Source organism: Rhinatrema bivittatum, chromosome 3, assembly GCF_901001135.1.
Source record: "Rhinatrema bivittatum chromosome 3, aRhiBiv1.1, whole genome shotgun sequence".
Lineage (NCBI taxonomy): Eukaryota > Metazoa > Chordata > Amphibia > Gymnophiona > Rhinatrematidae > Rhinatrema > Rhinatrema bivittatum.
In genome coordinates, this window is record NC_042617.1 from 197088119 (window position 1) to 197115484 (window position 27366).

The 27366-nt window shown below is 46.1% G+C and overlaps 1 protein-coding gene across 13 annotated transcripts in view; it reads right to left on the reverse strand.

The window, feature by feature from the left end:
• Positions 1 to 419: 419 nt before the first annotated feature.
• LATS1 (large tumor suppressor kinase 1) overlaps positions 420 to 27366 on the reverse strand; it is a 184047-nt gene continuing 157100 nt past the window's right edge. For all 13 annotated transcript variants that reach the window (XM_029594077.1, XM_029594084.1, XM_029594081.1 and 10 more), the window contains 2 exons: positions 10639 to 10745; positions 420 to 2133 (listed from right to left, as the gene is read on the reverse strand). In XM_029594077.1, the coding sequence (XP_029449937.1) occupies positions 1621 to 2133; positions 10639 to 10745 (620 nt within the window). In that variant the 3' untranslated portion in view covers positions 420 to 1620. The remainder of the gene's footprint in view (positions 2134 to 10638; positions 10746 to 27366) is intronic.

Consider the following 27366-nt stretch of genomic DNA (forward strand, 5'->3'; position numbering starts at 1 on the left):
ACTTCTTATATTTAGACATTAGCAGTGCCATGATATAGTGTTAGTACTCTAGTGGTTGAAAGTCTCCTAAAAGTTTGGGGGGGGGGGGGGGGGTTAAGTCAATTTCATGATGGATTTGATCTGTGAAGAGGCTATGAGACAAAACAATATAATTGGTAGTTCTTATAAACTGTAAAATGTGGAAATATAGGGCTATGAAATACCAATTAGTCAGTGGAAGAATTAGTGGTTTTAAAATAGTTAGTGGGGAGAGCTCTTACGATTTCCTGTGGAAACAAAGAAAATCTCCTCTCGCCACCTCAACTAAAACATGTAAGATCAAAATTCACAAACCATGATGATGTAGTCATTCAACTGTGCCATACAGAACATCCCATGGACTACACTCTCTGCAACACACAAGCCAGATTAAACAGTTACACAGTTTACATTTTATTGTTCCCAGCAGATATGTTACACCAAAGAAACAGATTTTGAGAACATAGGGGAAAAAAAACTGATGAATAATATATCAGGAATGTCACTTATCGCAAATAGCGATTACATTCAGAAATATGATTTACTGTCTACCAAGCTTGTGATTTATTGAAATCTAGTGTCATTTTATAAAAAGGTAGTGCTCCGTCAGCAAATGCTTATAGTACAAAATATATATATATATATATATATATATATATATATATATTTATATATACATTTAGATTTGTTAACCCAAAGGAACCATCATTTTGCTTTGGTTGAATTAAAGCAAAGTTCTCACTTTAAATACCAAAGGCACATAAGGAAGAGAAAAAATAGTTTAATGGTTTCCTGGGCAACAGCAGCAGCATTATCTTAAGAAATCCCACCCACTGCATTCCCCAAATATTAAAATATTAATATAGACCAAAATAAATCATCCCACTCACAGCTTTGCAATTTGCAATAGCAGAAGACAGCATACATTTCTTTTTTTCTTTATTTAAAAACCCCTTTTCAAATGACTGTTGCATTATTGCTTTACAGCTTCTATTATAAAACAAAGTAGAAAAGACACTGCAAGAGGGCCTGCCCTAGGATAGGTCATTGTGAATCCAAACAAGAATATTTACAGGAAAGTTTAGGTTTACAGAACACAATTTATAAATACATTTTTATGCATACATAACCAAGTACAAAAGAGCAATTAATTTTAAGTTTCCTATACAGAATTCTTTAACAGGCTAGACAGATTTACATTTCATATTTGGTCAAAGCATGGCAGAATCTGCATCATTTTCTGTTATTACATGTAAAAATAGGCAGGTGTTACCTTTGAAAAACTGCTACAGTATTTCTATTTTATGTACTCAAGCACAGAATTGATAAAGTTCATAATTTATATTTTTTTCCTTTTGTATCAGTTTGCTGAACTACTGATTTAACAATGCTACAATAAATTAATGATTTGCAAAGTTTTCCCCTTCTATTTGAGGAAAAAAAAAACAAACCCAAACAATTTTCCCTTTGTAATAAAGATGACTTTTTTTTTCTTAAAGTTTGCAGAAGTTTAAACTGCACCAGTCCTAAGGACTAGTTGGCAGGACAGGCAATCTCTAATCTCAAACAACAGGGCAAAGGTTGTGTTCCATCTCCATCCTCCTAGACATAAACCAGGTCTCGATTTTGAACCTGTTTCTGTGCCTGCTGGTCTTCTTCCTCATCAGACTGCTGGTCCTCCAATTTCTCTGGATTATGATAATCATATTCAATGGGCTTTGGGTAGTTGTAAGGGTAACCATTGTCATCAAAGAACCTGCGGAACGTGAACTCGTAGAACGCATGCTCTGGGTGCTTCCCATTTCTGTACCATCCATTCAGCGTGTCATTCACATTATCTTCCTTATCATCGCTCCATAGCTTATCTGGATCCACAGGATCAAAATTTGAGGTGTCCATAGGGTGTGTGATCCTGGGGATGTAAAGCGCTGGCTGCTGACGGAGATCACTGGAGAAATCAATGCTTTTGAAAAAGGGGTGGGCTTTTATCTCATCTGCACCATTCTTCCCCAAACGGTCATCTGGCCCTCGGCAAAGCTTAATAATGAGATCTGAGGCCTCAGGCGTAAGCTTGGATAGAGGTGGGATGTGAAGATATGTTTGCCAATTGATAACCTTAAAGACAAACAGTAAGAGTTACAGAAGACCACATGTACATTTCTTCTTCAGTAGCTCAAAACTATTACCTTTGTATAAAATATTTTGACAAATTATACACATGTATGTATACACATCTAAGAAAACAAATGTTGCTTACCTGTAACAGGTGTTCTCACAGGACAGCAGGATGTTAGTCGTCACATATGGGTAACATCACAGGATGGAGCCCAATCACGGAACACTTCTGTCAAAGTTTCCAGAACTTTGACTGACCCCTACTGGGCATGCCCAGCATGGCACTAACCCTGCAGCCAGCAGGGATCCCCCTTCAGTCTTGTTAAAAAGCTACAGGTAGTGCCGAAAAGAAGAAAACGTTACGAACCCATCCTGAACCTCACCGGGCAGGCGGAAGGGTGTTGGTACGTCACGCTGTAAATAGGTTGCACAAGACAGACTGTCCAAGCAATAGTGGGCTGTAAAGGTATGGAGAGAACTCCAGGTGGCAGCCCTGCAAATTGTCAGGAAGCGGCACCGATCGTAGGTGTGCTACTGAAGTCTCCATGGCCCTCACAGAGTGTGCCTTAACACGGTCTTGAAGTGGAGTTCCTGCTTGCTGATAGCAAAAGGATACGCAGTCCGCTAACCAGGAGGAGAGAGTCTGCTTACTCGCAGGCTGCCCCAATTTGATAGGATGGAAAGAGACAAACAATTGAGTGCTTTTCCTGTGGGCAGCTGTATGGTCTAGGCAGAACGCTAGAGCCTGTTTGCAGTCAAGGGTATGCACAGCCTGCTCTCCTGGATTGGAATGGGGCCTGGGAAAAAAGGTAGGTAGTATAATGGATTGATTGAGATGAAACTCTGAAACTACCTTAGGTAAGAATTTAGGGTGAGTGCGGAGTACTGCCCGGTCCTGTAGAAGTTTAGTGTAAGGCGGGTAGGTAACTAGAGCCTGTAATTCACTAATTCCGCGAGCCCAAGTGATTGCCAAAAGGAAAATCACTTTCCATGTGAGATATCGAAGGTCACAGGATTGAAGAGGCTCGAATGGTGGTTTCATGAGCCGACCCAAAACTAGGTTGAGGTCCCAAGAAGGGGCCGGAGGACGCAGAGGAGGCTTGAGGTGAAGCAAGCCCTTCAAAAAATGTGTTACAAGGGGTTGTACTGAAATAGGAACATCCCTAACACCTTTATGGAAGGTGGCAACCGCACTGACATGCATTCTGATGGAGGAAGTTTTTAGACCTGACTCTGTCAAGTGCCAGAAATAGTCCAGAAACTTCATGATTGGACAGGTAAAGGGGTCAAAGTATTGAGAAGAGCACCATGACGTAAACCTGTTCCATTTGTAAGAATACGATTTTCTCGTGTAAGGCTTCCGTGAAGCAATCAGGACACGGGAAACTGGTTCAGAAAGGTTAAGTGGCTGAAGGATTAACCTTTCAATAATCCATGCCGTCAGGGACCAGGCTTGAAGATTGGGGTGGCGTAGGCACCTGCCGTTTTGAGTGATTAGAAGCGGATCCTTTCCCAAGGGAATGTGCCTGCGAATGGAGAGATCCTGAAGTATTGGAAACCACACTTGGCATGGCCAGTGGGGTGCTATCAGGATCATGGTTCCCTTGTCCTGACATAACTTCACGAGAGACTTCGAGAGAAGTGGAAGTGGAGGGAATGCGTATAGGAGACTGGTTGCCCTTGAAAGGGAGAACGAGTCTCTTGGCTGATAGTGTTGGCTGCGAGTGAGAGAGCAGAAGATGTCTACTTTGAGATTTTGAGGTGACGCAAAGAGGTCTAGTTAAAGATAACCCCATTGGTGGAAGATAGAGTTCGCTACTGAGGGGTTGAGAGACCACTCGTGTGGTTGAAAGGTGCGACTCAGCTTGTCTGCCAACACATTGTCCACTCCCGGCAAGCAGGTGGCCTTGAGGTAATCGAGTGGGAGAGGGCCTCCGCCCAGATCTGTGCAGCTTCCTGACACAGAAGGTAGGAGCCCGTCCCTCCTTGTTTGCTGATGTATCACATGGCCACCTGGTTGTCCGTCTGGATCAGGATGACTTGATTGGAGAGGCAATCCTGAAATACCCTGAGAGCATATCTGATTGCTCGCAGCTCCAGGAAATTTATTTGGTTTGGCTTCCTCTGGAGACCAAGATCCTTGTGTCTGCAGATCGGCCACGTGGGTTCCCCAACCGAGGTTGGAAGCATCGGTGGTGAGAGTTATTTGAGGGTCTGGAGCCTGGAAGGGCAAGCCCTGGAGGAGATTGATCTGATTTTTCCACCAGGCAAGAGAAAGACAGAGTGAGTCGGTTAAATGGACAATGTTTGACAGGGGCTGAATGGATTGCGTCCATTGTGTCCTTAGAGTCCACTGCTTGACTCTCATGGCCAAGTGGGCCATTGGGGTGACCTGAACTGAGGACGCCATGGGTCCCAGGAGGATGACTAAGTGGTGTGCAGTTGTGGAGTGTTGAGACTGCAGCTGGTGTGCAAGAGACACGAGAGTGAGAGCTCACTGTTGAGGCAGGAAGCACTCGGTACTGCTAGTGCTTGGGGCCTACTAAAAACATCGGGTATCTGTGATGAGATGGAATTATCGTGATATGAATGTATGCATCCTGGAGATCTAGAGAGCAGAGCCAGTCTCCTCTTTGTAGAAGAGGAAGAAGAGAGCCCAAGGTTACCATTTTGAACTTTTCTCGCTGGAGGTACTTGTTGAGAGCACATAGATCCAGAAATGGACGAATGCCTCCCGATTTTTTGGGGATTAGAAAGTACCGGGAATAGAACCCTAGGCCTTGTTGTGAGTATGGCACTGGTTCTATTGCTCTGGACTGGAGGAGGAGGAGGGAGACCTCCTGCTCCAGGAGCAGTGAGTGGTCAGATGTTCTCCATGATGGTAGAGGTGGGGAGTCCGGTGGAATGGAGAGAAAGTTCAGGTGATAACCTTGAGCAATTATCGCTAGGACCCACTGGTCTGAGATGATTGAGTGCCACATGTTGTTGAAATGGCACAATCGACCTCCCACTGGTATGTGGGGTAGATAAGAACATGCCATAGTGGGTCAGACCAAGGGTCCATCAAGCCCAGCATCCTGTTTCCAACAGTGGTCAATCCAGGCCATAAGAACCTGGCAAGTACTCAAAACTAAGTCTATGGAAGCTGGCTGCTGCTCTCTACATAAGAGTCAAAAACCGGAAGCAGGGCCCGGCTGAGGGGCTGTTTTCGATTTTTGTTTCCATGTCTGACGAGACTGGGCTTTCTGGAACGGTCTTGTAGAACGGGTTCTAGTTGGTGGCGGGTAGGACCTCTTCGGGCAGAAGAATGACTTCTTAGAGTCTTTTCTAAAAGGCTCTTTTGAAGAGTATTCGGAAGGCATGTGAGAGAGCTGTCTCAGGGTCTCATGATGGTCCTTTACTTCTGCCACCGTCCATTGAATCTGCTCGCCAAACTGATTGTCTCCTACACAGGGGAGGTCGGATAATCTGTCCTGAACTTCAGGGCGAAGGTTGGAAGACTTGAGCCAGGCCCATCGTCTTGCCGAGATAGCAGCTGCAGATACTCTGGTTGCAGTGTCAAAGATATCATAAGATGACCGTATCTCATGCTCGCCTGCCTCAAAACCCTTGTTGACTATGGTTTGTAGTTTCTCTTGAAATTGCTGAGGCAGGTAGTCTGTTAAATCTTGTATCTGCTTAAATAAGACCCTATTATATTGGGTCATGTAGAGCTGATAAGAGGCAATTCTAGAGATGAGCATTGATCCCTGAAGACATGGCGACCAATGGAATCTAGAAATTTCTGTTCCTTGCCCGGGAGAAAGGAAGTATGAGGTTTTGCTCTCCTTGCTATTTTCTGGGCAGATTCGACGACCACAGATTGGTGATCCAATTGAGGTTTGCAAAAACCTGAAGCTGACTGAACAAGATAGATGGTGTCAGCTTTTCTGTGGACTGGAGCCACAGAGCCAGGATGTTCCCAGCTCTTGAGGAGATCTAGAAGAACCTGGTGGATAGGGATGGAGGTTACTTCCTTGGGAGCATCCAGGAATTGTAAGAACTCCATCATTTGATGCCTGTTATCTTGTTCAGCCTGCAATTGGAAGAGTACCAATTCAGACATCTCCTTCACAAAATTGATGAAGGAAAGGTCTTCTGGAGGAGAATGCTTTCTACCTTCAGTAGGTGAAGGTGGTGAAGGCAAATCATCGGTGTCTGGTGAAGAATCATCAGTCCAAGTGTTGTAGGGATCAGCACCTGCTCCTCTAGGGACTAGAGGAGGACAGGGCGGTGGGATCCCTGAAGGTCTTGGTCGAGGCTCCGAAGGACTCGAAGGAATAACTGAAGGCACCGATGAGGGCATCGAAGGCACCTGTGCAGGCATCGAGGGCATTGATGGATGGCTTGGTGGTGCCGATGGACGCTTTGGCGCCGAGGGGTGGATCGGTGGCACCGGACGCATCGGCGGCTGAGGCATCGGCAGAATCCCGAAGGAGGGATGCGGAACGGTGTTTCTCCTCCCGATGACAATGCAAGCGGGGAGGGCACTGGATCCATCGGTTACCCGGGGTCCATCGGTGGAAAAGCGGCCATAAGCACTTCCATTCTCGATAGAAGCGGTGCCAACGCTGCTGGAATCGGGTCGATGGTCGGTTCCGCAATCGGTACCTGTGTCGGTGCCGGAGGGACCTGGAATCGATGCATCGCCTTGTCAATGGCCTCCTGAACCATCCGGTCCAGTTCTTCTCGGAGACCTGGAGCAAGCAGCCCCGGCTCTGGAACAGAAGGAGGCAGCAGAAGCATAGCCAGAGGGACCACCATTAAAGGCGGAGTTGCGGCTCCCGATACCCTGTCGGGTGAGGGTTGCCTCGGTGACCCAGTCGCCGAAAAGTTTGGTGCATTTTCTGGACGGGGTTTCTTCGACGGCGGCTCGGACGATGGCGAGGTTGATGATTTTGCTCCCTTGATGGTCCGAGACCTTCGATGCCGGTGGCGATGTTTATCTCTACGATCCCCTAGGTCCTGAGGGGGAGTAGAGGGTGTCAAAGGCCGAGAAGTCGTTGATGCCGGACGGTCATCGGCCGGTGGTAGATGCTGGTGGGAAGTTGCCGGTTCTGACGATGTCGATGCAATGGACGGCGTCGGTGTTTGAGCACGGAAGAGAAGCTCCATCTTCTCCATTCTAGACTTGCGACCTTTTGGTGTCATAAGGGCACATTTGGTACAGGTTAGGACATCATGCTCACTTCCAAGACAGATTACACAGACTTTGTGAGGGTCTGTGATGGACATGGTGCGATTACAGTCCGGGCACCGGCGGAACCCAGACGCCATGGCCATGAAAAAATTGAGCAGCAGTACGGTCGACGGCCAGTAGGCTGCGAGGGCCAAACTCGACGGTAATCGATGGAAAACGGGTAAAAAACTTACCGGAGTACCGCGGCTTGAAAAAAGTTGAAGGAGGGTCCCCTGTGGGGTAAATTAAATTTTAGTAACTCTGAGGAAAATTCCTGTCAGGAATCTCTGCAGAGCTCCTTAACCGCGTGCTACTGCTACGCGGAAAAAAGAAGACTGAAGGGGCACCCCTGCTGGCTACAGGGTTGGTGCCGTGCTGGGCATGCCCAGTAGGGGCCAGTCAAAGTTCTGGAAACTTTGACAGAAATGTTCCGTAATTGGGCTCCATCCTGTGATGTCACGCATATGTGAGGACTACCATCCTGCTTGTCCTGTGAGAACACTATGAACCAATTTCTTACACAAGTACAGTAATTTAGGTTGCTACTATTTAACTCTTTAGTACATAGAAATAGAAACTGTAAAAAATCAGAATTGAAAAAAGTGCCCATGCAGAGCATATCCCTCGACTTGTGCTCAATAACTTTGCTTGTCTCTGTTTCGCCAGTTGTGCAGTCTTCCCGTGCCAAGGTTCAGCCTCCTGCATAGTCTTCCCTTCACCAAGAGCCCTCAGTGAGCCTTGTTCACCACCTTGCCAATTATCTCCTTGCTGATTACATTATACCCAAGCCTCAGCCCTACTTAACCCTGTCTGTCCAGTGCCTCTTCATTTAGTTACCTCGGCTCTCTGACCTGGCCAGCCTTGTGGCATCCAAGCCTTCTGCCTTACCTAGCTTGTGGCCTCCAGGCTTTCTGCCTTGCCTAGCCTTGTGGCCTCCGGGCCTTCTGTATTTTCTGCTCTGTCTTGTCCTTGTTCAGTCCTTGTGTTGCTGCCCAGCTCCCAAGCTGTGCACTGTATCCAGGTCAATGCCTGTCATCAGCTTCCAGCCTGTCCTGCCTCATCGAGCCTGTCCTGTTCCTATCTTGCCACTGTATTGTTCTTCAGAAGACAAGTCCTATTGGCTCCCAGATCCCAAGGGCTCAACCTGTGGGGGAAGGGATTGTTAGGCAGAAGACCAGACCTAGTCCAGCCTTGCATTGCTTCTGCAGGGTGTTCCCTGGCTCCAGCTTGCTGCCCCATGACACTCCTGGGGCCCAAGCAGGGGACTTCCATCCTACTCTTCTCCTCAGCTTTTGGGAAGAAGACTACAGCCGTAAGTGCAATCCCCACCCATCTAAGAGGAGGGATCCTCATCCACAATGATCAGATGTTGCAGGAATCTGAATGCTCAGTGCATGGGCTGCACAAAAATTTTGCCCTTGTTTTTAAATATATTATAAAACCTCCACAATTTTTTGGCAAACCTACAATTGTCTGTGCATGCAGAGTGAGCACCTGATTAATATATAGACTAGAGCAAGTTCTGGAAAGAGAATCAGATTGTTATTCCTTGTTCTAGTTGCACAGCATAAAGTCCGTACTTATATTTGCCCAAAGATACTTTGCTAAAGGAGCAATTCACATGAGCTATGCATTTTTAGTCCACTTTAACTGTATAAATCTGAATTTCCAAAGAAGGGATTGGCTAAACTTCATGTTCTGTCAATTTCTAATCCTAATAAACTAACAGGCGGATTTTAAAAGCCCTGCTTGCGTAAATCCGCCCGGATTTACGCGAGCAGGGCCCTCGCGCGCCGGCACGCCTATTTTGCATAGGCTGCTGGTGCGCGCAGAGCCCCGGGATGCGCGTAGGTCCCGGGGTTTTTTGAAGGGGGCGTTTCGGGGGGGGGGGGGGGGGCGCGGATGACCCGGCATTTCGGGGGCGGGACCGGGGGCGTGGCACCGGCCCGGGGGCGTGGTCCAGACCTCCGGACCAGCCCCCAGGTCGGATGACAGCGCGCCAGCAATCCGCTGGCGCACATAGATTTACACCTGCTTCTCGCAGGCGTAAATCTAGGGACAAAGGTAAGGGGGGGTGGGTTAGGTAGGGGAAGGGAGGGGAAGGTGAGGGGAGGGCGAAAGAAAGTTCCCTCCGAGGCTGCTCCGATTTTGGAGCGGCCTTGGAGGGAACGGAGGCAGGCTGCTCGGCGCGCACAGGCTGCCCAAAATCGGCAGCCTTGCGTGCGACGATCCAGGATTTTATAAAATACGCGCGGCTATGCACGTATCTTATAAAATCCTGCGTACTTTTGTTTGCGCCTGCTGTGCGAACAAAAGTACGCGATCGCGCTTTTTAAAAAAATCTACCCCTAAATGAACATGCTGCTTTCTGACAGGAGCTTTTAATACTTTAAGCTTATAAAAAAAAATATTGCTCAGCAATAGCAAGCCAACCAAATGCAGATTTAATTTTAGTAAAATAGCCTTCTCAATATGGATTGCCCCAATTCATTTCTTTTTGCCAATTGGTGGCCATGCAAACAATCTTCAGGACCTCCCCCCGTACCTAAAAACGGATGCTGTGTTGGAGCTGGGAGAACCTTTAAGGCGATGATGGTCCTGTGAGATTGGGGCCACCAATCGAGTTAAAGACCCGTTTGCCGTGTTCTTTAGTCCCGAGGTGTTTGGCCGCGAGACGAAAGAATGCGATATACACTTATGATGCTTTTTCAGGTGAGGGCCTTCACTATCAGGGCAAGACTCCCCCCCCCACAATAAAACATATACATATATTACAAAAGTAGTAAGGACTCAGCAGAAAAGCTCATAAGGCTAACACTTTAATCTCATAATAAATTGAAAAAACATGCAAACAAATTTTATTTGGTTTTTACTAATAAGAGATTGCTTAAAATTCAGAGGCCCTAAAAAGAGCTGCAATGGCTGGCCATAGGCTCATGTCACTGTTCTTCAGCCTGGAGTTTCCCCTGCTGAATGGAAGGGAAGGAAAAGAGCTGGACAGAGAAGGGGCACGTAGTATGGTACAGTGGATGGAAGGAAGAGGAGTAAAGAGGCTGAAGGGAGAGAAGAAACTGAAAAAAGATGAAGGGGAGTGCAAAGAAAGGAGAAAAGCAAAAATAAAACAATCTTTTTATACTTGCTCCTAAAAAAAAATGTGGCTGATGCCTAAAGTTTAAATATTTCTATCCCTGATCTGAATTATAAAAAGCTATTGTTATTAGTATTGGTGCTTTACACATGCTTTTTATGTAATTTAAATATATTAAAAGCATATTTTTCTGGATTACCTTGAGTTGAGTTTCCAATGGTGTCTGTGCCAGGAAAGGAGGCTGTCCTACTAACATTTCGAACAGAATGACACCCACACTCCACCAGTCACAAAGCTGTGTATACCCTAAAATGAATTACCAAATATTGTTCTCAATCAATACAGAAAAATGATTTTTAAACAGCATTTTGTTACCATAAGAACATGCCATACTGGGTCAGACCAAGGGTCCATCAAGCCCAGCATCCTGTTTCCAACAGTGGCCAATCCAGTCCATAAGAACCTGACAAGTACCCAAAAACTAAGTCTATTCCATGTTACCGTTGCTAGTAACAGCAGTGGCTATTCTCTATGTGAACTTAATTAATAGCAGGTAATGGACTTCTCCAAGAACTTATCCAATTCTTTTTTAAACACCGCTATACTAACTGCACTAACCACATCCTCTGGCAACAAATTCCAGAGTTTAATTGTGCGTTGAGTGAAAAAGAACTTTCTCCGATTAATTTTAAATGTGCCACATGCTAACTTCATGGCATGCCCCCTAGTCTTTCTATTATCCGAAAGAGTAAATAACTGATTCACATTAACCCATTCTAGACTTCTCATGATTTTAAACACCTCTATCATATCCCCCCCTCAGTCGTCTCTTCTCCAAGCTGAAAAGTCCTAACCTCTTTAGTCTTTCCTCAGAGGGGAGCTGTTCCATTCCCCTTATTTTGGTAGCCCTTCTCTGTACCTTCTCCATCGCAATTATATCTTTTTTGAGATGCGGCGACCAGAATTGTACACAGTATTCAAGGTGCGGTCTCACCATGGAGCGATACAGAGGTATTATGACATTTTCCGTTTTATTCACCATTCCCTTTCTAATAATTCCCAACATTCTGTTTGCTTTTTTGACTGCCGCAGCACATTAAACAGACCATTTCAATGTGTTATCCACTGACACCTAGATCTCTTTCTTGGGTTGTAGCACCTAATATAGAACCTAACATTGTGTAACTATAGCATGGGTTATTTTTCCCTATATGCATCACCTTGCACTTATCCACATTAAATTTCATCTGCCATTTTGATGCCCAATTTTCCAGTCTCACAAGGTCTTCCTGCAATTTATCACAATCTGCTTGTGATTTAACTACTCTGAACAATTTTGTGTCATCTGCAAATTTGATTACCTCACTCGTCACATTTCTTTCCAGATCATTTATAAATATATTGAAAAGTAAGGGTCCCAATACAAATCCCTGAGGCACTCCACTGCCCACTCTCTTCCACTGAGAAAATTGTCCATTTAATCCTACTCTCTGTTTCCTGTCTTTTAGCCAGTTTGCAATCCATGAAAGGACATCGCCACCTATCTCATGACTTTTTACTTTTCCTAGAAGCCTCTCATGAGGAACTTTGTCAAACGCCTTCTGAAAATCCAAGTATACTACGTCTACCGGTTCGCCTTTATCCACATGTTTATTAACTCCTTCAAAAAAGTGAAGCAGATTTGTGAGGCAAGACTTGCCTTGGGTAAAGCTTTGGGTAAAGCCATCTTGCCTTTGAAGCTTCCAAAACCTCTCATTGTGTACGACAAAGGTGTCTGAAGCGGGGGCCTCATGGATGTTCTTTCACAGCACCAGACATTTTCTCTCACGTTTAGCCCCCCACCTCCCATTTGCTGGTTATGTATCACTCCTCTGGCCAAGGGATATAGATAGAGGGCAGCTCTTTTTAAAGCCACTCAACTGACCAACAGACTGTGGTAATGAGTTGCTGAGGAACACTACCTGGGCCTGACTCTCCCCCTCATGGAGGCTGTGAGCACTGGCTCCACAGCAATCGCAGCCCTGGCAAGTACAAGCAGTGGGAGTCTGGTTTGGGTTGGCAGAAGGAGCCAATTATCCTGAACTGTTAGGTCCTCAAAGCACAGAAGTGAAATGTATTCGGTATTTTTGTTTTTCCTTTTTACCCTCCTCACGTTCATCCCTTTTCACGGTCAATCACAACTGGTCACACCATAATGAAGTAAATAATGTAACACTTGTAGGGCTGGGTGCTTGCCTGTTTTATACTGTTTACGAAACATCAAGTTTACTCACCTGTAAACAGGGTTCTCTGTAGACAGCAAGATGAATTAGCCATAAAATATGCGTGATGTCATCCAATGGCGTTGAGACAGATCTGCTCTCAGAACTACTGAACATGCACATGAGTTCCTGTGTGCATGCACTGCCTCATGAGCTCCTCTGTCTCTTCCAGAGCTTAAGCTTTAGTAAGGCAGTAAACTCGCCAGAGAGGTGGGCAGATATTAAGTAAAGTTAATTCATCCTGTTCTCTATGGAGAACCTGTTTATAGGTAAGCAATCTTGCTTTCTTCATCAACAAACAGGCATGAATTAGCCATAATGTATACAAAGTCCCACGCTGAGGGTTGCATTACAGTGCAATATCATATTTATCTATTTAAAAATATTTATAAACTGACATATCCAAAGTTCTACATGGTATACAGATATAACAATCAAAATCAAACCATTACTAATTAAAGACAACTCAACTCCCACCAGATGTACTACTGGGTGAATAGGCTAAGCAGAACTGTCCAAAATTACTGTCTCCTCGGGATATGATGTCCAGAGAGTAGTGAGATGTGAAGGTGTGAATGGAATATCAAGAGCAGCTTTGCAAACGTCTTCAATAGAAAGGGTCCTGAGAAGAGCCACCGAAGTTGCCATGGCTCTCACTTGAGTTTTGACAGTGCATGTAATCTAGCCAGCATACAACAATGTGCTATAGTCTGCTAACTAACTGAAAAAAGTTCATTTGGCAACTGCTCTTCCCAATCTATTAGGATCAACATGAACAGTTGAGAAGTTTGATGGTGAGGATGAATCCTTTTCAGGTAACACGCCAGGATTCTCCAGGGAGCGAAGAGACCCATTCTTCTTTGTGTGCATGTGGTCTAAGAATAAATTGAGATTACACAGCAGCTAGATTAATAAGAAATACAGATACTATTTTTATAAGAAACTTGAGGCAAGTTCACAGAACCACCTTATGAAAATACTGAAGGTATGGAGACTATAAAACCAGAACCTGTATTTCACTCACTCTGTGCCAAAGAACGGCCATGAGAAACACTTTCCAAGTGAGAAATCAAGTCCACCAACTCAAGATGTTTGAAGGGAGGTTTCATGAGCTCAATTAGGACTACACTAGGGTTTACTGACTGGAGGTTTGGAATGCCACAGTCCTTTCATACCAAAGGATGGAGAGAGATTGAAGTCCTTTCCACCTGCTGCAATGGTACTTATGTTCTTATGATAAACTATGACTCAAGAGGTGCTAAGGCCTGAGGATGAGAAATAGAACAGATACTGAAGCAAGTCCCTTGGGGCACAGGAGAAGGTATCCAGCTGGCTGGTCCTACACTAAGTCAACAACCTCTTCTATATGAAAACTGTAGGATCTTCAGATTGAAGTTTCCTGGCAGAAATTAAAACATACTCCACCTAGGAAGGAAGAAACTATTCCACATTTAACATCCATGTCATGAGAGCCAGTGCTGGCAGGTTCAGATGACAGAGCCTGTCTTCTTCCTGTGTGATGAGAGTTGGAGATGGTCCCGATGGAACTGGAGACCGAGCTGACAGATAAAATATGGATATCACACTTGCTGCAGTCAGGCTAATGTTAAGGATCATCTTTACCTTATCACAAAGGACCATCTGAACTATCTTAGTGATTAGAGGAATCAGCTGGTACACAGAGTAGAGAGATGCTCCAGTCTAGGGACCAAGGAGTTCTCTACTGGTCCAAGGGCCAAACGTCCGGAAGGATCTTGAGTGCACTGATCTCACTTCTTCCCCTACTGATTAATGGACTAACACTGGAAGCTCTTGAGTGTTGTATGTATCGGTGTGTGGTCCCACTATACTAGAAAATTTCCTCCATCTTGGACAGGAGCAGTTCTAATCTCCCTCTCCAAGGTTTTAGGAGACAAATTCTTTGCTAGCTCTAGGAGACCTTTGTGCTGGAGTTCGAGGAGAAATATCCCTTTAGAAACCCAGATCAGATCCTCGTCACTGAGGGCTGCCTGCAAAGCAGAAAAAGAACTCTGTGCCATAGAAGCTGCACTTGCTGTGGCAGCAGCAGGCTCTGAGGCACTCTGCACTGGCTTTAATCTTGGTCCATGAATGTCGTTGGCAGCACAGACTTCCATGCCATAGTGGGACTCTTAGGCTTATGTGCCAAAATGACCTGCTCCTCACAACTGATGGTGTCTTGGCATTTTGCACCAAGAGGGGGACAGCACAGTTGCTTACCTGTATGTTAGTCCTCACATGTGGGTGACATTTTCAGATGGACCCTGGTACGGAAAACTTTTGTCAAAGTTTCTAGAAGCTTTGACCAGCAGATTAAGCATGCTCAACCTGCTACTATCCACGCATACATGCGAGGTCTCCCTTCAGTCTCGTAACATAGCAAAAAATACAAGCGAAAAATAAAACTAACTAGAGGTGAACCCAACATCGTGGAGAGGCGGACGGGATTCCTGAGGACCAACATCCTGCTGTCCTAGGAGAACACCTGTTATAGGTAAGCAACTGCGCTTTCTCCTAGGACAAGTAGGATGGTAGTCCTCACATGTGGACAAGTACAGAGCTCCAGACAGCCCCACGCAACCAGAGAGACCAACAGTGGCTGAACAAGGTGCCAATGAGCACAACACAACTGCGGCGCTGTAGGAAAACAAGGGGGCGGTCTGAGTCCCACAAGAGGCATGAAGCAAGTTGGGTTCAAGTCTGGAACAGGTTGCGCAGGACGGACTGACCAAAGGCACTGTCCTGACGGCCATCCCTGTCTAATGGAGAAATTACTTACCTGATAATTTCGTTTTCCTTAGTGTAGACAGATGGACTCAGGACCAATGGTGTCTTAACTAGGGGTATAGTGTACTCCTGATAGCAGTTGGAGAGGGAGTCAGATTTCAACCTGACGTCAGCACTACATATACCCGTGCGGAGACATGCATTAATTGTGCCTTTACAGCATAGTTCACAACCCTGGTCATGGGCACAAGTCTGAGTCACCAACTGGGTCCACACGATGTACGCTTACAGAGAGCACTGGTTCCATTTCCAAAGAAAACCCTACGGTTTCCGGTAGCCATATTTGAAGAAAATGCAAAAGCTCAGAATCTTTAAGCTGTTCTGGGAGACCAATTATTTGGATGTTATTTCTATGGCCTCTGTTCTTCTGGTCTTCAGTATGAGTCATGAGAAGCACATTTTCCCACTGTAAAGCTGTAAGTTAGGTGGTAAGTTGCTCCGTGTTCACTTTGTTGCCAGTAATCTATATCAAGTATTGTAGTATGTCTTTCAATGTTTACCTTGATATCCCCAAGAGCCACTTGAAACCTTTTCAGTCTGTCATCCATTATTGCTGAAATGTTTTTAGAAATTTTAGCGATCAGCTCATCTTTGAACGCATGTACAGAAAGTTCACTTTCCGACACCATTTTTTGGTCTCCGGATTTCTGTTTCTCTTGTAGCCCTCGAACCAATTTTATTGACATAGCAATTGTACCATGGACCAAATAATCACTCCTTCCTCATGGAAGGCAAAAAATAATATGGGCAAGAGATTTAAAAAAAAAAAAAAAAAAAAAAAAAAAAAAAAATCAGCATTGAGAGACAAGAAAAAAAATCGCAAAGATAACAGAGGGCCCAAGAGCAATATGATCCTGAGACTTCTCAAGCAGCCATCTTGCCGGAAGTTGATATTTATTTATGTTTTATGGATGCATTTTACTGTTGCCGTTCTGTGTACAGAAGGACTTACTATGCTGAGATTACTCTAGCACAGAGCTTGCTGGAAAACATCAGATTAGGCTAGAGGAGAAATGGAAACTAGGAACAGCCATGGGACCACCACAGAGCAGCACACACATGTGGTGTAACAAGGTAAAGTTCAGAGAAATTAAAGCCTACCTAAAAAAATGGTGGATTTTTAGCAGTCTCTCTCAGGGTTCGGTGCTGTTCAATATCTTCATAACAGACATTGCAGAAATGTTCAAAGAAAAAGGTTTGCCCTTTTGCTACAGGGAGGACCGTTCCAAATGAAATGTAAAAAAATGAGAAGTAATTTTAAGAAATTTCAGGAATGGACAAGGGCGTGACCACTAATATTTAATGCAAAAGTATAGCATTATGCATTTAGAGCACATAAAACCCAAGACCAATACAAAATAGAAGTGAAACACTGATGTACAAAACAGGAGAGTAATCTCAGGATGATTATATCCAAGGATTTCAAGGTTACAAGCAGTGAGACAAAGCAGTGGCAAGATCAAGAAGAATGCTAGCGTGCACAAGAAGAGAAAAGCAGCAGGTGATAATGTCTCTGTTCAAATCAATTTGCAAAAATTAGCCTGATAACCTGTCCTGCTGAACATATTCATAGTAACATAGTAAATGACAGCAGATAAAGACCAAAAAAGCCTATCCAGTCTGCCCAGCAGTGATTTTATGCATATTTGTTTAAAGTAGATCAAATTCCCACATGGAACCCAACCCACAATTCCGTTGTATCTCCTTTAGGATTGCAAATGCCATCCCAGGCAGGTTTCTCCATGCCTTCCAGAAAGCACAATGTAGTCATATCATTATTACCTGGACTGCAAATGTCGCTCAGTGAAAGTTGACCAGAATCTTCATCACCATTCTCTCGCTTCTAAGGATCCTCTGTGTTTATCCCATCCTTTTTGAAGTCTGTCACTGTCCTTGTCATCACCACATTTTGTGGGAGGGCATTACAGGCATCTACCACCCTCTCTGAGAAAAATCATCTCTTGACATTGTTCCTGAATCTACCTCCCCTTTGGAGTTTCATATTGTGACCCCTAGCTCCACAGCGTCCTTTCCATTAATACCTTTTGGGTATTTAAATGTCTGAATATTATACCCCCGTCTCGCCACTCTTCTTGGTCATAATGTTCCTTCACAGTCTCATTTCATAGGGCTTCTAGTGCAAACCGTGCACCATTTTGGTTGCACTTCTGAGAATCAGCCTCCAGAACCTCTCTTTCTACTGGTTATGCCTCTTGCTATGCATCTAAGCATTCAACTGGCTCTGGCCACCAGATTATCACACTATGTCACTACCTTGAGATCATTTATTTATTATTTATTTAAAGTTTTTTGTATACCGACATTCGTTAAGAAAACATCACATCTGTTTCCATAGAACAATAATTGGCCAACAGGGCTTTACAATGCAACTGATAAAAGAACTAGAGGGGTGGGGGCGAAGGAGGGGTGGGGAAGGGGGTAGAGGGAAGAGGCTTTACACATTGAAACTGAAAAGAACTTGAGGGGGGGGATGTGGAGGGGGGTAAGGGAAACTAATGTTAAACGCAAAAAACCATACTTAAATGCAAGAATAGAATATGTACAATAATATACTAGGAGGAGAGAATTGAGGGGGGGAATTCAGTCGAGGACCTGAAGGGCGAGGGGAGGGGCGGAGCGGTGCAGGAGAATAGGAGTGAAGAGAAGTGTGGTCATGTGTAGGCTCGTGTGAACAACCAGGTCTTGAGACTCTGTCTGAATGTTTTAGAGCACTTTTCAAGGCGTAGGTGGGTGGGCATAGCGTTCCATAAAGAGGGACCAGCTAGGGATATTGCACGTTGTTTGGTGGCTGTGAGATGGAAGAGTTTGGGAGAGGGAGTGTGAATGTTTGCGGTGTAGGGCGTTCTGGTGGGTCTGGAAGAGGAACGGATGTGTAAACTGTCTGGGAACCAATGCATGTCAGGATTGTGGATGGCTTTGTGGATAAGGATAAGGGTTTTGAATTGAATTCTGGCTCTGATGACAAAGTCCTGGCTCTGATGACCTGGCTCTGATGACCAAAGTCCTGCTATTCATTGGTGCACATTGCTACCATTGATTTCTGCACTCCAAGTACATGACTCTTCACTTTTGGCATTGAAGCCTAACTGCTAAGTATTAGACCACGCCTCAAAGCTTTCTTAGATCACTTTTTAGTCTGTCTATTAATTCAGGGGTGTCCACTTTGTAGAAGATCTTAGCGTCATCTGCAAAAAGGCAAACTTTTCCCTCAAACTCCTTTGTAATATTACTATGCATAGAAATGTTTTACTATGTTACTCTCTGCCTTTACTCACATTGTTAATTGTAAACCGGGTTGATGTGATTCCTATCATGAAACTCGGTATAATAAAAATAATAATAATAATAATAATAATAATACTAACAAAGATATTGAACACAACCGGTCCCAGGACTACATTTATCACCTTTCTCTGCTTAGATTGAATTCCATTTACCATTACCCTCTGTCTTTTATAACTCAGCCAATTTCTAATCCAGACAACTACTTTAGGACCCACCCCCAGGCTATTCAATTTATTGATTAGCCTCCAATGTAGGACAGTATCAAAAGCTTTGCTGAAATCCAAGTAAACCACATCCAGGGTGTGCCCTTAATCTAATTCTCTAGTCAGCAACAGAAATCAATGACATTTGTTCAACATTATCTGCTTGCAGTAAAACCATGCTGTCTCTGATCCCACAATCCACTGGACTGCAGTCAGTTCATTATCCTTTCCTTCTGAAGAATCATAAATTTTCCCACCACAGAGGTAAGGTTACAGATTACTAGTAATAAGTTAGTGATTTCATGTTTTAGTTCTGACTTGTTACATCCTCCATTGTCACAGATATTGTTTTAGATACTCAAACGCCATTATTACACCCAGGTGTGGGTGTGTTCTCAACAGCCTTCTCAGTAAAGACTGAGGCAAAGAATTAATTCAATCTTCTGGCATACCAGGGCTGCTGCTGTCAGAACGCTGGAAATGCTGGGAGGAGGTAAGAAAATACCTTACTTCCAAACCAGGATTTTACAGATCCAGTGCAGAGGAGCACAGGGATGGAATGGGGAGAGTTACAAAGAGGTGCAGGATATGGAAAGAGTCCAATTAAAAAAAAATAAATAAATAAAAAGGGGGTGGGAGGGGGAGCCCTGACCTGCAAAGAAAAATATGGTGGCTTAGCATTCCCTCAAATGCCATGCAATGGCAGTCCCTTCTTCTGGGGTTGCCATTTTGTTAAACAGCCAGCAATGTCCCTGTGCAACCCTCCCTACCATCTGAACCCCCCTCCCCCCCAGGATCTTTGGACTGGAGACCGCCAGTGCACTCAAACAATAAATGTCGACACCTGAGTAACTGCGGGTGTCTTGAACTAGAGGTAGGCTGTGGCTTACCCGTACTTGTTCAGTCTCGAGATTTGATATCCGAGGTTCTCGATTTCTGGAGTAGCCATGGGCGGTATGTTGAGTCCATTTGTCTACACTAAGGAAAACGAAATTATCAGGTAAGTAATTTCTCCATTTCCTAGTGTGTAGCCAGATGAGCTCAGGACCAATAAGATGTACAAAAGCTACTCCCCTACTGGGTGGGAGGCTGCCCGTGGCCCACTTAGTGCTGCCCTTGCGAAGGCTGTATCCTTCCTGGCCTGGACATCCAGGCAGTAAAACCTGGATAAGGTGTGTAGAGAGGACCATGTCGCCGCCCGACAGATCTCGGCTGGCGACAGTAGCTTGGTTTCAGCCCAGGAGACTGCCTGGGCCCTTGTAGAATGCGCTTTGACCTTTAGCGGTAATGGTTTTCCCACCTCTTTGTAGGCAGCATTAATTACTTCTTTGATCCAGCGGGCTAAGGTGGCCAGAGATGCCGCTTCCCCTTGCTTCTTCTCGCTGTGAAGAACGAACAGGTGGTCCGTTTTGAGTACGGATTCTGATCTCTTCAGGTATCGGACGAGGATTCTACCGACATTCAGGTGGCGGAGGAGGCGTGAGTCTTCCAAATCCCTGTGCTCATCTGGTGATGGTAAGGATATGGTCTGGTTCATATGGAATTGGGAAACCACTTTCGAAAAGAAGGATGGTACCGTACACATAGCTGTATGGTGCCCGGGGTGACCCTGAGGAATGGTTCCCGACAGGATAATGCTTGAAGTTCGGAGATGTACAGGGCTGAGCATATTGCGATCAAGAACACTGTCTTTAAGGTCAAGAGACAGAGACAGGGCACTTGTTAGCCTGAAGGATTTCCCTGCTAGGAAGTCTAGTACTAGGTTGAGGTTCCATAGAGGTACTGGCCACTTTAGAGGTGGTCGGCGTTGTTTGACTCCTTTCAGGAAGTGGGACACATCAGGATGAGTTGATAGTCTGATGCCATCCACTTTGGACCGGAAACAGGCCAGTGCTGCGACTTGGACCTTGAGGGAGTTGAGGGACAACCCCTTCTGCATGCCATCCTGTAGGAATTCTAGGATCGTGGGAATCTTGGCTTTCCTCGGGAGGAGACCACGATCTTCACACCAAGCTTCGAATACTCTCCAGATCCGTATGTAAGACAGAGATGAGGAGAACTTGCGTGCGCGAAGCAGGGTGTCAATCACGGCTTTTGAGTAACCGCGCTTCTTTAGGCTAGTCCTCTTAAGGGCCATATCGTAAGAGAGAATCGAGCCGGGTCTTCGTGGGAGATCGGTCCCTGCTGAAGAAGGTCCCTTTATGGCGGTAGACGCAGAGGATTCCCCACCAATAGTCTTCGCATGTCCGCGTACCATGGTCTTTTTGGCCAATCCGGGGTGACTAGTAGGACTAGTCCCCTGTGGTGTTCTATCTTGTGGATGACCCTGCCCAGTAGTGGCTAGGGCGGGAAGGCGTACAGGAGGTTTTCCTCTGGCCAGTTCTGGATGAGAGCGTCGATTCCCTGAGATTGTGGTTCTCGTCTGCGGCTGAAGAATCTGGGGACCCGGGCATTGCGACAAGTTGCTAGTAGGGTCTATGGCTGGGAGACCCCATCGATTTACTATCAGCTGGAAGGCTGTGTCCGCCAGCGACCATTCCCCTGGGTCTAGGCTTTCTCTGCTGCGGTAGTCTGCAGAGATGTTGTCTTTTCCCACAATGTGGGAGGCCGAAATCTCTTGTAGTTTTATTTCCGCCCACTCCACGAGGGGGTCTATTTCTAGAGACACCTGCTGGCTCTTGGTTCCTCCCCGTCGGCTGATGTAAGCAACAGTCGTTGCGTTGTCTGACATGACTCTGACGGACTTCCCTCAGTTTGTGGCTGAATCGTAGGCAGGCTAGTCTGACCACTCGCGCTTCCAGGCGGTTTATGTTCCATCCCGCCTCTTCCTTGTTCCATTGTCCCTGGGCCGTCAGTTCCTGACAGTGGGCTCCCCATCCTCGCAGGCTTGCATCCGTGGTGAGCAAGATCCACTTCAGAGTGGATAGGTTTACGCCTCTGCTTAGGCTTTCTTCCTGTAGCCACCATTGAAGCTGCTCCCAAACCTCTGACGGTAGCTGGAGGCGAATTGAGTAGTTCTGGGACACTGGATTCCATCGTGACAGTAGGGAACATTGTAGCGGCCACATATGTGCCCTTGCCCACAGAACAACTTCCAGAGTTGATGTCATGAGGCCAAGGACTTGAAGGTAGTCCCATACCTTGGGTCGGACAGAGGTCAATAGCTTTTGTAAATGATCCATTAGCTTCCTTCTTTGTGGAGGGGGAAGGTAGACCTTGTTCTGTTTGATATCGAACCAGACTCCCAGGTATTCTAGTGACTGGGAGGGTTGTAGACAACTCTTGGTTGTGTTCATGACCCACCCAAGTTCTTGTAGTAGATTCTTGACTCTGGTGGTCGCATGGCGACTCTCCTCTGGAGACTTTGCCTTGATCAGCCAATCGTCCAAGTAAGGATGTACCAGGACTCCTTTCCTCGGTGCTGCCGCCACTACCACCATAATTTTGGTGAAGGTTCTGGGGGCAGTAGCTGGTCCGAAGGGTAGCGCTCGGAATTGATAAAGATGGCCCAGAACCGCAAATCGCAGGGGATGTGAAGTTAGGCCTCAGATAGGTCCAGGGAGGTTAAGAATTCTCCCGGTTGTACCACCATTATAACGGATCGTAGGGTTTCCATGCGGAAGTAACCTTCAGGTAACGGTTGATGGCCTTGAGGTCCAGGATAAGCTGGAATGTTCCTTCTTTCTTGGGAACAATAAAATAGATGGAATAGTGGCCAGTATTTTGTTGAAGCATGGGCACTGGGGCTATTGCCTTCAGGCTGAGTAGTCTTGCTAGCGTGGTTTACACTGCCAGAGTGGGAGTGGCACGGCGATTTCATAAATTTGTCGGGAGGAATGCTTTGGAATTACAGCAAGTACCCCTCTTGAATGATGGTTAGGACCCACTTGTCCAAAGTTATCTCAACCCATCTTTGGTAGAAGAGGGTAAGTCTGCCCCCTATGTCTTCTTCCTGTGGCTGGGTCTACGTCTTCTCATTGTGGGGTACAGCCGGGGCCTGCCCCTGAGCTTGCTCCTCTCTTAATGTGCCTGTTCTGAAAGGACTGAGACTTTCCTGAAGGACAGGGTGCTTGGGACTGTGTATTCTTGTAAGGTTTGAAAGCGCTGCGATCCTCTACCCTTGGTTCTTCTGGGGGAGGAGCGCTAATATATTCTTTTGTTCCTGTCCTCAGGTAATCGGGGTACTGGAGATTCACCCCATTTGTTGGCTAATTTCTCCAGTTCGCTCCCGAACAGGAGGGATCCTTTAAAAGGCATTTTTGTGAGGTTCGCTTTGGAAGTCACTTCAGCAGACCAATTCCGGAGCCATAATTGTCTTCTTGCCGCCACTGCGGCGGCGACACCCCTGGATGAGGTGCGCATGAGTTCTGCTGTAGCATTGGTGAGGAAGGAACCCGCAGGCTCAATCGCTTCTCCGGGCGTGGTTGCGTCTCTGGCGAGGATCAAACAGGAACGTAACACTAATGTGCAGCAGGAAGCAATTTGTAGCGTCATTGCTGATACATCAAAGGACTGCTTAAGGATGGCTTCCAGCCTTCTATCCTGGGCGTCCTTCAGTGCCGCTCCTCCCTCCACTGGGATCGTCGTGCGTTTTGAGACAGCACAGATCATAGCATCCACTTTGGGGAAACGTAGAAGTTCCTTAGCTGTGGGTTCCAGCGGGTATAGGGCTTTTTGAGCCCTCCCCCCTTTGAAAGTGGCCTCTGGAGCATGCCATTCCAGGTCAATCGGTTCTTAATGGGCTCCAACATAGGGAAATAGCATGAAGCCTTACGGAGGTACACCAGCATTGGATTCTTCTTTGGTTCTGCTGTGGACTTTGTGTCTGGGAGACCCAGTGTCTTCATAGTCTGGGACACTAGGGTTGGTATTTTGTCCTTGTGGAAGAATCGAAGCATGGTCAGGTATGGCTCTATCCCTGGGGGAATTTCTCCTTCTTCCAGGGAGTCTGTTTCATCCTCTGAGGTATCTGGATCCCCAGAGAGGCTCTTGGTTAGGAAAGACATGTCTCGAGAAGCCCGGGAGGTGCCGGGAAGGACTTGTGCTTCTGGCTGGGTTTGAGTCTGGTGGATAGCAGGGGCTGGTTGTGCCTGGACAAAGTTTTGCAGCCCTTTGAAAAATTCCACCCAGGAGAAGGTTCCTGGATCCATGTTGATCCCAGGAGGGGTTGTAGTGGTAGCCCCAGAGGGATTTTCCTGCAGGGGCGCCGAGTTGGACATACTTAGGTCTGGGATGCCATCATCCGTGGTACCGGTTCCCTCTCCTGGCTGTAGAGGGTCTTGATTTGGTTCTCCCTGGTTCTGTTCGCACTGTTGGCACAGGAGGGATTCCAATCCAGGCTGCACGGCTCTTATGTGGCAGGCTGGGCAAAGGAAGGATCCCTTGGCTTTTTTGGATGGCGGTGCCATTATTTGTGCACGTGTAAGGCTTTTAAACATGGAGGTATGCGCGCGGATGTGCTTAGTTGTGAGCATCGGATGTGCAGAAGTTATGCGCACGAAGTGTGCATTCGTGCGGGCAACGGAGTTTCTGTGCGCGCCACAGTTATGCGTGCTGCTGTGTGCTCGAACAGAGTTAAGCGCTTAGGGCCTCCGGCCTGCCCCACGCGTACTGTCGGTCGGAGGGGGAAAATGGCACAGATGACCCCGAAGGCAAGATGGCGACTCCCCCAGAGGGTCTCCACGTGTGTGGACCCTCACACCGAATCGGGGTCTGCCCCAAAGGAGGGCTGCTCAACCAGATTTAAACCTTGTCAGAGGAAGGACGGTACAGCTGTTCGAGCCTTGGAGACCGGAGACTTACAAGCAAAGGTTTCTACCTTACCCAGTCTCAGTGCTTACCGGTCGCGTGCCGGACGGTCTCCAGCTGCAGGGGGAGAGGGAAATACCTTCACCGCCGCGCTCGAATCTGCACCCGCTGCCTTTCAGCCACCCTGGGGGCTATGTCCACGCCGGGAATCGGCCGGCGGATTAAGGCTCACCTCTAAAGGATATCGAATCACCTCAGGAAAATCTCGACTGGGGGAGGGACTGTTAGGTTTCACTGCAGGAGAAGTGGGGCTCTCTTCTTAAAAGGTAAACTTTCTTTCTTTCTTGCAAATGTTAAACTATTCTCGTTTGGGATAGTGTTCGCATCTGCTATGGAGATGGAGAAATACTGAAGAGCTAAGCATGCTGCACGGGTATATGTAGGCTGCTTCATTTTTTTGAAGGGGTTAATAAACATGTGGATAAAGGTGAACCGGTAGATGTAGTGTATTTAGTTTTTCAGAAGGCATTTGACAAAGTCCCTCATGAGAGACTTCTACGAAAACTAAAAAGTCATGGGATAGGAGGCAATGTCCTTTCGTGGATTACAAACTGGTTAAAAGACAGGAAACAGAGAGTAGGATTAAATGGTCAATTTTCTCAGTGGAAAAAGGTAAACAGTGGAGTGCCTCAGGGATCTGTACTTGGACCGGTGCTTTTCAATATATATATATATAAATGATCTGGAAAGGAATACGACAAGTGAGGTTATCAAATTTGCGGATGAAACAAAATTATTCAGAGTAGTTAAATCACAAGCAGACTGTAATACATTACAGGAGGACCTTGCAAGACTGGAAGACTGGGCATCCAAATGGCAGATGAAATTTAATATGGACAAGTGCAAGGTGTTGCATATAGGGAAAAATAACCCTTGCTGTAGTTACACGATGTTAGGTTCCATATAAGGCACTACCACCCAGGAAAAAGATCTAGGCATCATAGTGGATAATACTTTGAAATCGTCGGCTCAGTGTGCTGCAGCAGTCAATAAAGCTAACAGAATATTAGGAATTATTAGGAAGGGAATGGTTAATAGAACGGTAAATGTCATAATGTCTCTATAATCACTCCATGGTGAGACCGCACCTTGAATACTGTGTACAATTCTGGTCGCCGCATCTCAAAAAAGATATAGTTGCGATGGAGAAGGGCGACCGAAATGATAAAGGGGCTGGAACAGCTCCCTTATGAGGAAAGATTAAAGAGGTTAGGGCTGTTCAGCTTGGAGAAGAGACGGCTGAGGAGGGGGGATATGATAGAGGTCTTTAAGACCATGAGATGTCTTGAACGAGTAGATGTGACTCTGTTATTTACATTTTCGAATGATAGAAGGACTAGGGGGCATTCCATGAAGTTAGCAAGTAGCACATTTAAGACTAATCGGAGAAAATTATTTTTCACTCAACGCAAAATAAAGCTCTGGCATTTGTTGCCAGAGGATGTGGTTACTGAAGTTAGTGTAGCTGGGTTCAAAAAAGGTTTGGATAAGTTCTTGGAAGAGAAGTCCATTAAGGGCTATTAATCAAGTTTACTTAGGGAATAGCCACTGCAATTAATTGCATCAGTAGCATGGGATCTTCTTAGTGTTTGGGTAATTGCCAGGTTCTTGTGGCCTGGTTTGGCTTCTGTTGGAGACAGGATGCTGGGCTTGATGGACCCTTGGTCTGACCCAGCATGGCAATTTCTTATGTTCTTAAGTCAGCTTTGAAATCTGACCATGTCTCCCATCTGCTATCAGGAAAGCACAATACCCATTGGTCCTGAGTCCATCTGGCTACACACGCTAGGAAACCAGGCGTTTAGAGGGGGATCCATAAGGGTCTTTCTGAAAACCCAGTTGTATCTCTCCCTCCTGAAGGGACAAGAAAGCAACAGGAATCGGGGCCTCACAATCCCGAAAAACCTCAACTCTCCAGGTGACAGATGAGTTACAGTCACTGATTGCTGAGGTTCAGATGTGACCAATCTGCCACTTGCAGCCACTCTCAGATGGGGTAAGCCACCACCCTAATCAACGGAGGGGCCCCCAGCAAAAACAGTCCAATGACTGCTGCTGTTGACCCCCTGTCCTGGCCTACTTGGACTTGTACCAATTCAAATGAATTGAGGCTCCAGTTCGATGATAAACCTGCAAAGGACGGAGCCCCAGGGGCTTCCCCACAAAGGGGATTTCTAACACTGAAGAGGTCAAAAGACATATTCCTCTTCGGAGGAAGGAGAAGACTCCCGATACTACCCTCCTGGTATCCATTCCCATAGGAGTTCGACCAGGGACGCAGTCTTAGGTCATTCCTGTGGCTGCGGCGCACAACCTGTTATACTCATCACGAGGGAAACACACATAACCATACAATAGAGAGCATCTGGAAGTATAGTGCCCTCCGTTGTAAAAGCACACCGACTAGTACTCAGAGTGGTATCCTATCCTATGGATGGCAGCAAACCTATGAACCCACTCGCCATGCTTGTGGGTAGAATCCTAAGGCACAGCAAGAACGAGCACCACGTGTTAGACTCTGTGGCAGCGCGCTGCCAAAAAGCA